The 10,231-nt window shown below is 44.9% G+C and overlaps 1 protein-coding gene across 2 annotated transcripts; it reads right to left on the bottom strand.

The window, feature by feature from the left end:
- Window positions 1-6,522: 6,522 nt before the first annotated feature.
- prorsd1 (prolyl-tRNA synthetase domain containing 1) lies at window positions 6,523-9,384 on the bottom strand. 2 transcript variants are annotated; one of them, XM_076742703.1, is made up of 4 exons: window positions 9,199-9,384; window positions 8,050-8,175; window positions 7,874-7,963; window positions 6,523-7,391 (listed from the first exon to the last, which is right to left on the bottom strand). In XM_076742703.1, the coding sequence occupies exons 1-4, from the start codon at window positions 9,277-9,279 to the stop codon at window positions 7,179-7,181; spliced, it is 510 nt and encodes a 169-aa protein (XP_076598818.1). In that variant the 5' UTR covers window positions 9,280-9,384; the 3' UTR covers window positions 6,523-7,178. The 2 variants fall into 2 exon arrangements, with proteins under 2 accessions (XP_076598818.1, XP_076598819.1); XM_076742704.1 differs by having other exon boundaries at window positions 8,297-9,384.
- Window positions 9,385-10,231: the final 847 nt, after the last annotated feature.

Raw genomic sequence — 10,231 nt, forward strand, 5'->3', positions numbered from 1 at the left:
ATGTGCCAGCACACGTATTCCACATGTGATAAACATGTGAAGTGTTTTCATCAGGACACACACAAAATACACAAAAAATACACAAAAAATACACAAAGGCTTCACTGAAAAACACCAAACATCATGTGAGACCACATGTATGGCACAGTTACCACTGTGTGTGTGTGTGTGTGTGTGTGTGTGTGTGTGTGTGTGTGCGTGTGTGTGTGTGTGTGTGTGTGTGTGTGTGTGTGTGTGTGTGTGTGTGTGTGCGTGCTTTCATTTCACTATGTCCACTTCCTGCATGACATCACCCTCACCGTTCCCATGGTACATCTGCACTGTTTACTCTCCCAGTCATATGATGGTACCACACACACACACACACACACACACACACACACACACACACACACACACACCACCCAGGGCAGTTGTGAGTCACTGTGTGTGTGTGTCTGCAGTCTGTTAGTCACCTGTTTGCTCGCTGCTGTTTGTCTGTCACACTAACACCTTTCACACACTGTCACATCTTTTATAGTTATTTTGATCAGAATATTATCTTTGAAGCTCTTCTAATCAATATTTTGATGCTACCCACTGAACACATGGACCTCTGCTAAAACAGCTGAATCTACAGGGAGGAGAACATGATCCAGTACTTTTAATTTCTCCTGTACTGCGTTCTGCAGCAGTATTTTTAATATCAATATTCTCTTGAACAGGAACTTCTACTAACACTACTTCTACTCCGCTGCATTTATTTGACAGCTGGAGCTACGATTTACTGTTGATATTAAGATTTTACGTGACAAAACAACCCAACTGTCTTTTCTGGAAATCCTTTCAAAATAAAGTTCAGATGTATGTTATCAGCTCCTCCACTGAATGATTTCCATGGTTTCATTTAATGAACTATCTGAGGTCCCAATGGTCAAATTATTCAATACTCCACAAAAAAAAAAAAAAAAAAAAAATCAGAGATGAGAGAAAAAGCAAAGTAAACTAGCAAACAGTACATGAAGTATCTGAAAGTATCTCCACCTGCAGTAAACAGTAAAATGCTGCTCAAACATTGAAGCTTCAGTCTGAACAAACTAATAAAGTCACAGAGAATCAGAGATCAGACACAGGAGACATTTTACTGCACAGACAGTACTTTTACTGCATGAAGCTGACAGAGCTGCTGTACTTTTATTGCATGAGGCTGACAGAGCTGTGGTACTTTTACTGCATGAAGCTGACAGAGCTGCTGTACTTTTACTGCATGAAGCTGACAGAGCTGTGGTACTTTTACTGCATGAAGCTGACAGAACTGCTGTACTTTTACTGCATGAAGCTGTGAATACTGTTCTTTTGCCTGAGTACAGTTGAGACTGAGGTTCTCTAACTCTGTCAGCTACTTTTTGTTTGTTTGTTTGTTTGTTTGTTTGTTTGTTAGCTAACGAGATCCAACATGTGAATCAGACAGACTTGAGCTAAGCTAACAGTCTCCCTCCTGCTTCCAGCTGGGCCGAGGAGGTTAAGGGTCAGAGGTCAGAGCGACAAGACAGAAGATGGAGGACATTTATGAGCCGTGAGACAGAAACGTCTTTCAGTGATGGTGAGACTGCTGAGCGAGAAGAGAGCAGGGACATACCAACAGTTTCCCACCGAGAGCACAAACAAGCAGAGTTCATCTGCAGAGTTACGAGAGGATCCAAAACCAGGACCCAAAACAGGGAGTGACGTAGAACCGGAGCCAAACTGACCACTAAACCAAAGTGCATCTGGAGAAATTACAGACTGAGCTGTGCATCAGTCAGCTCCTCCTCCTCCTCCTCCTCCTCCTCTTCACCACACCTGCCAACACGCCTGCTGCTTCCACACATATCAGCATCAGTCCAGAGAAAAGTCGTCCTGTTAGACGCCACAGAAAAGACTGTGTTCGGTCTGTCCACAGGTGTTAATGCAGCGAGCTCAGATTTGACCTGACACACTGACGTCTGCCTGAACACCTCAGGAAGAGAAATCCAACAGCGATTCCTTTGAAAACAATCTGTTACTCTCCATCAGAATGACAAACCACTCTGTCTGCACACAAAGCTCCATTCAGGTGAAAGATTGGCACCACATTCATTCTGGAGTTGCATTGTTTGACCAACAGTGCGAAAAAAAAAACAAAAAAAAAACAATGATACAGGATGCAGCTTGAAAAAGACAAAGACTGACCAATCACCAGAAGTGTTTTACTTAACTTATAAATATATATATGAGCCATAACACACACTGTTTATTATGTTAGCGTGTGCTTTAGCATGAAGTTTTCCCTTCATTTGAACTAAGGGGCCAAGACTAAACCAGCAAAAAACACACCAAGTACACACAAGAGTGTGGACAGGGGCGTCCACATACTTTTGGCCATGTAGTGTAAACACAGATGGGATAGTCTGGAAAATGGAGCACAGGAAGGATGAAGATTGCACTTGCTAGTTGTTGAGCTGAAGCATGAAAAAACACCAGGCTGGTCCTTAAAAGAGTTCAGGTCTTAAATCATGTTCCACTGTTGAGAGGTGAGATAAAATCAGCAGATTTTTGAATGGAGTTTGGTGAGATGATTGAGCCTCAGAGGAGGGAAAATAAGAAATGTGACTTACTCTGTGACTACATGCTCTCTCTCTCTCTCTCTCTCTCTCTCTCTCTCTCTCTCTCTCTCTCTCATTCATTTCCTCTGTCTCTTTCTCACCTTGACACACAGCAGCGTTCAGATGATCCCCTCCTCCTCCTCCTCTTCCTCCTCCTGCTCCTCTGCCGGGCCTCCTTCCTCACACCGACGCCTCCTCAGGGAAGAAAAACAAGAGTGATGATGGCAGCTCGTGGCCTCCTCCTCCTCCTCCTCCTCCTGTTTCTCCCCCTCTCTGTCCACGCTCAGCAGCTGTCTCCCAGGTGACTCAGCCACAGAATGACATCATCCCTGTCAGCACACACACCTGTTTCCTCAAAAAAGCACCACCCTGAACCAGGAAGCCCCGCCTCCCACCACCCCCTCGCTCCCATGCATTTCCTGGATCTCTTAAAGGGGAAGTGTCAGTCACTGCTGCGGGGCAGAAACAACAGGTGGGTTCGTCTCCAACTATAAGAGGACAGAGACACCTGTCCACTGTGACCATATGACATAAAAAGCTGACACTGGAGACTTTTTTAAAGATAGAAGTGGTTTTATTTGGATTATTATTAATATGATGGTCTGGAATATTTCTATGGTTTGTCTCTGGGATGATTCTCAGCCTCCTGTCTTTGAGAAAAGTCTTGAACCAGAGAACGTCCCAGACACAAATGAAAGCAAAAGGCAAAGAAGGTAACACAGACCAGACGAGGAAGGACAAGAGTTAAAGACACAGGATGAAGAATGACAGTGGAAATGAAAGAAACCGAGAACTAAACGATAAAAGAATTAAATAAACTAACCTTCAAAGTAAAAGTCTGCTCCTGTGTTTGTGCTAAGCTAAGCTAGCCGGCTGCTGACTGTACACTAGGCTGCAGACATTTTCCTGCTTTAATGTCAATGCTAACACGTTTAAGAAGCTTGATTTCTGTTTATTTTCCTTGTTTTCTCTGTTTGTTGTTGTATTTCTTGGCTTTCTTTTCTTTTTCACTGTTACCAATGAATCACTGATCGTCTTTCAGGTGTTTAATAATGATGATTGAGATATTACAGCTGATGATGCTTCACAGCTACGTGTGATGAATTAATGATTAGGCTGCTATAAATATCCACAGCTGTGCTTAGTGACAGCTGCTCTGGTGCTGATGGGGCACCTTGCTGGTGTGATTGACAGGTCTACAGACAGATGTTTGGTCTCCCGACGTCCACAGGCTCGGTGCTGCGTTCAGGGCCCTGCTATGGAGATGTTCAGGACACAATGAAAAGATCATTAACAGGAAACAGAGGCTTAAAATGAAAACGATGACAAACTCCATCACTCGTTAGGAATGAATTGAAGTGGCTGTAATTGATTTTCATCACTCCAGTGTCTGAACTGGGAGTGTGCTGGTGTCTCTGGTCATCAGCTGGATCTGCAGCTCCTCTCATTTACGTTTAGAGATGAAAAGTCTATTTGGTAGAAAAACAAAGATATCTGACATCAGATTAATCTTTGATGATGTTTAAGATGATGATGTTTCACTCTACCGTCACGCTGCAGAAACATGTCTCATCTGTGTGGATACTGAACATTTTATGACTAAAACTACAGTAGTACTACAGTACTACACAGCACTGAAGCTCCAACAGCGGACACGACTATCATCAGCAGAATCAGAATACTGCTCGAGCTCCCGGGAGAGATGAGAGGAGAAAAGAGAAAACAGAAGATAAACAAATCACATCATGATGATGGCGTAAACACACACACACACACACACACACACACACACACACACACAGATAAACGTGTACAAGAGCAGCTCTTTAACTTCATGCTCTGTATCACTATTATTATATGAGGGGTAAACACACACACACACACACACACACACACCTAATGACAGCTTATTTCTGGCCTGTCTCCCATAGCGACCAGACTCCTCTTGGTCGCCACGGCGATAGAGCTGCAGCTCAGGACCAAAACTAACAGAAACCAGACAGAGTGAGAGAGAGAGGGGGGGGGGGGGGGGGGGGGGGGGGGGGGACAGAGAGAGAGAGAGAGAGAGAGAGAGAGAGAGAGAGAGAGAGAGAGATGGGGGGGGGAGAGAGAGAGAGAGAGAGAGAGAAAGAGGGGGGGGGGGAGAGACAGACAGACAGACAGACAGACAGACAGACAGACAGAGGGGGGGAAACTCTCTCTCTCAAAAGGTCAAGTGAGGTCACTTCCTTCACATGTTCAGTTTTAATAACTCGTACGTTTCCAAACACATCACAGGCCTCTGGCGAAGGACGTTCACACTCCAATGTGAACGCCCAAAGCTGTGGTGCGTTCAGGTGCTCCTTGAGCACAAAAGTCAGAGTACGTTTACTGAAGCACTGTTTAATGCCGCAGGGAAATACTGCAGTGGTAACGATGATACTTTGACTTTTGTACTCAGAGTCCATTTCTTTATAGTTTTACTTTAGACTGAATACAGGAGTTTTACTGATGACGGTATTTTTGTGGAGTAATGGATGTGAATATTTCCTCCATCAGTAACGTCTGTAACTGCTTCTGTTCAGGTCAACAGACCGTCTGAAGCTGGCTGTTATCTCGGGTTTAAACTGTCTCACTTCAGACGTGGTCAGCGTCTCCGCCCTGAGGAGTCCTTCCTCCTCCTGCGCACCGCCGTGAGGACCTCAGACAGTCTGAACCGGACTGTGGGGTGTATCTGGACTCTGTGGAGCTCCGACATGTGACCGTGTGAGGACAGACACTCAGCTGTCAGCTCAGCACCGCGGCGTGTTCAACCTGAGCGTTTGCTCAGAGGCTCAGAGGCAGCTGATGTTCTGCTTCAACACACAGAAAGTCTCCCAACAAAGTGTCTCTGTGCAACAACAGGGCGCGCACACATGGACACGCACACACACTCACGCACACACACAGCGTGTGAAAGAATGTGTGGGAACTGAGTGTGAGTATGTGACGTTTATTCATTTGCTAATTTTGCACAACAATACAACAATACACACTCTCATTAAGAATGCAGGGAGAGATCCCGAGTGTGTGTGTGTGTGTGTGTGTGTGTGTGTGTGTGTGTGTGTGTGTGTTGGGTGAACCACCCAAAATTGTGCAGTGTGATTAAAAAAAAAAAAACAATGTTTGAGTAAAAGAATGAAAACAATAATTGTGTGCATGTGTTTGTGTGTGTGTGTGTGTATTGTGTATACTGTATGTGTGTATGTATCATATAACAATAAATCTTTTTAATGTTATTTAATTTTTCATTTTGAATCTATAAATTACACATAATAAAAATATATAAACTTATCAAAAATAAATACTTTGAAGTTCTTTTAGAGAAAGTAAAACTTTGGAAAGCTCCTTTAAGCTTTAGTCATTAATCACGTCAGACACGCGCACACACGCGCGCGCACACACTCAGCAGGTGCAGGTGGAACAGCAGAGCTGCTCTGTGACCTTCACTCTGACAGACCAAAGGACTGCGGGCGTTTCCGGCGGTTCTTTCAAATTAAAAGCGCGAGAGCGGCAGCGGCCGTCTCCTCCCTCGACACTTTCATCCGCTTTCATGACACCAGAGTCTTCCTCTAGCGCCACCCTCAGGACACTGTGAGTGATGGTGCTGCTCTTTACCACGTTCTGTTCAGAGATGCAGTAGTGAACGAAGTACATTTACTCCAGTATGAGTACAAATATGATGCACTACATGTGCATAATTAAAGGCCTTTATCAGCACACACAGCTGTTCTTAAGGCCTGCAGTTATTTCAGTGACATTAAATCATTCAATAAAGATCAATTAAAATCAATCCTGCAGTAAAAACAGGTTTTCTCTCTGAGTCAGCAGCAGAAATGTTTGTCGCCTTCCATCAGAAAGGTCATTACTAAAGATCATCTGTTCTGTCAGAGGTCAGAGGTCAAGAGAAGCAGCAGAACTTTATTAAAAGATAAAACATGAAACAGCTCTAAGAAGAGAGGTGTGACACATTAAGGAATATGGTGAATATATTTCTATATATAAAATTGCACTACACTGAAAACAACCATGTAAATCCCTGCTAGTGCCCCCCAGAGGCTGGAGTGATCATTACATTAACCAGACTCACCGCGAGCTGCTCTGCGTGACGGCTGTGAGGTTAATAAAACAATAAGTCATGAAACATCATCAATAAGAGTCTCGACCACTTCAGCTGATAAACTGACGAAACATTTACTGACGTTTGATTAAAGCGTCTGAGTTCGACCAGCAGGAACAGACAAAGTGTGACAGTCGGCTCTTTAACACACAGAGAAACAAACATGACTGTTCACGAGAGGCTGATTTGTGAATCGAAAACATTTCGTCTTCGTTTATAAAAAGATATTTTTGAAGAGCAGCGACTGAAGCAGACGGTTAAAGGTTCAATCAGCTGTTCGTCTTATTTAAGACGTCCTCGTCTTTGTTTGTGCTGCAGCTTCTGTTCAGTCCTGTTCAAACACGACTCGAGCTGATGTCCAGGTTTAATCCCCGCAGGCTGCTCCGGTCCAGGTCCAGATGCAGGTCCAGGTCCAGGTCCGGGTCCGGGTTCCCGTCCTACTCGAAGCTCTCCAGGATGGGTTCGTGTCCCGTCTCCTTGAGGAAGCGCAGCAGGTCGTCTGGTCGGAGTCCCATGGTGGCGGCGTTGGTCATGGGGTGGAAGTAGACCATCTCGTGGCCTCCCTTCACCAGGTCCTGGTCCAGGACGAACTTCACACTCTGGTCCTTATCGAAGAGCAGAGCGAGCGCCGTCGCACAGCCCTGACCCACCTGAGAGGAGACGGGCGGAGGAAGTGATGTCAACACAAGTCAGAGAGAGAAGAAACAGGAAGTGTGTGCAGTCAACCAATGAGAAGACAGCCTGCAGTCAACCAGCCAACCAATGAGAAGAACCATCAACACTGATATTTTCATGGTTCCTTTAAAGAGAACCACTGAAGAAGAACGTCGTCACTTCCTGCTGCGTGTTTCATCTTCAGTTTTTAGAAACATTAAATGTCAAACAGACGCTAACGTCAACTTTCTCACATCAAACTGAAGCATTCTGGATTTTTTGGGGGGTTTTTTGACTTCAGGAGACGTGAAAGAGTTTTTATTCTGTTGTTTTATGAGTTCTTCAGTATTTCAGTTTTAAAATGTCGGTCAAAGGTCGTCTGATCTTGGTCTTCTGGTAGACTTCATGTCCCAGCCTGAGGACAGACGCTGCAGCTTCTGGATGTTTCTATGAACTGTGTGTTTTCGCCACTTCTCACCTTGAGCTTCTCCAACATGGCCGCCTCATCCGCGAAGCGCAGGTTGCCGCTGCCGACGCCAAGCTTCTTGGCGAGGTCGTTGAGGTTCACCTGAGGAGGACAGAGAGGATCATGGGAGATGAGGCGGCAGCAGAGACATAACGGGTGGAGCAGACGGTCCTGTGACGGAGGCTGACCTGGCGGTCGTGGCGAGCGGACACCAACCACAGGCCTTTCTTCTTCTTGTCCTTCAGGAAGAGGTTCTTAGTGACGGCTCCGCTCACGTCCTGCAGGTGAGGCATCATCTCCTCCACCGTGAACACCTGCGGGGCGGAGGCGAGGAGGCGATTACATCACGAGAGAAGAGAAACTCTCACATTAACTCAGACTGAATCAACTTTGATGAATTTATTCCTGTTTGCCTCTTTTTCATTTGAACTTTACCTCAAAGGTTTGAATGAGGAACGTGAACAAAGAGGAGCAGAAACATCAAACTGTCTCTGGTGTCTGTGTGAAGCTGAATGACTGAATGAAATGATCGTGTGGCGCCACCTGCAGGTCACAGCAGGTTCCTGCAAACTGCTCAGAAAAGAAACGAGTAACGTGGACCAAGTTTCCAGCATGATGTGCTGAGCATGCAGCTGCTGACATCAGTCCAGTGAAAGTTTAAAACATTTAAAAGCTCTTCAGAAAGGTGAGGAAGGAGCGAATAAATACATCTGATTTCAGAATAAACCCGTAAGTTTGCTGTTGATGATGGGGACGTTTTCTAAGTCTGGAGACTCTCAGTCCATCTTCAAAACTCCGCTGATCAAACACGGATTCAGGGTGTATTTCTGTGTGTTCGCTGTCATGTGACGAAGGAACACACCTTCACACCAATTCTGCTTCGACTGATCTCATGCTAAAAAAAAAAAAAAAAAGACAAAAGAACTCTTTTTTACTTCAAATATCACCTCTTTAATACGTCCACGTGTCATTAACAACGTGGTAGAGGCAACCCCCACCACCACCACCACCAAACCACAAAGTTCAAACCATACAGGTCAGGGTTTTAAATAACGCCGAACAGATTGGTGGATTGTACGGATTCATGCAGTGTCTGTGGTTCTGTTGTAGGGTGTTTTGACGGTTTACAAAAGGCACGAAAACTTTAAAATGTGTAATTTTCTAATGGGATTCAATCGAGCTTTGTTCTGTTACAGTGGACCGCATTATATTCCTCTCCTAGCTGCAACAACGCGTCTCATAAATGTACATTTTCTTTAAAACAGTCGTAATAAAATGGTGCTCGTGAGCTCAGGCGGTGACAGGTAACCCGAGCGGCTACCAGGTGTCACTTTTACCGGCGGGTGATCCACGCAGCTCGTCTGGATGTTTAACGTCTCCAGAAATTTCTCCAGCTCTGCCCGCAGATCTCCAGACATCTTCACAAACTGCGTTTAAAAATCAATGAATCAGTAAACAGCTTTAAAGGAGGACCGCACACAAACAGACGGAAACAGCTGCACGGAGAAGAAGAAGAGGACTCTTCTCCGTGGAAGTTTGCAGCAGCTGTTATGTTCAGTGCTGCTTCACTGCCACCTGCTGGACGCAGCCTTCTCCTCCGAGTTCATCAAAACACTGAAACAGAAGGAGACGTTTGTTTGCCGCTAATCACACATCGATAGATGCTTGAAGCGTCAGCACTGCTTCACCTGGAGGACAAAAGAAGAAAACATGACATTAAAAGTCTGTGAAACGCAAATAAGCTTGAAAAGAACGTGTTTACTAAAGGCAGCGCAGAGAAACAACAAGAATATCAATAAAGGTTAGAGGACAGTTAATCACATGCTGACATTTCATGGCTGGAACAACAATAATAATTCAGTTTTCTCAGTATTGTGCATCCTGTTACCAGCAGGTTAATATTCTGTGGGCCTTCATTTACAGCACTGAATAAACTGCTGAGCAGAGACATCATGGATGATGTCAGCAGACACCTGTCAGCCCGTGGACCAATGAAAATTTAATTTAGGATTAATGAAATACAAATGACACAAAAACACACTGAATTAATATGCATCCACTGGTTTTCCATCATATCCCACTGAGACACACACACACACACACACACACACACACACACACACACACACACACACACACACACACACACAGCCTCCCTCTGTTCATTGTGTTGACTCTCCATCATCAAATGTTCTGAGTCTTTATGTGTTCAGGAGTTAATGGCATCTGCCACAAAGCTGTGAGGACACGTCACGCTGAAGGACACGTTGTCCATGACCCACTTTCACCTGAATGCTGTGTGGTTTGAGACGCCGCCGTCCATAATGGATGAGGCATTAATTCACCACAATGACTCAGTTTAATACAGAG

Source organism: Chaetodon auriga, chromosome 11 (genome assembly GCF_051107435.1).
Source record: "Chaetodon auriga isolate fChaAug3 chromosome 11, fChaAug3.hap1, whole genome shotgun sequence".
NCBI lineage: Eukaryota > Metazoa > Chordata > Actinopteri > Chaetodontiformes > Chaetodontidae > Chaetodon > Chaetodon auriga.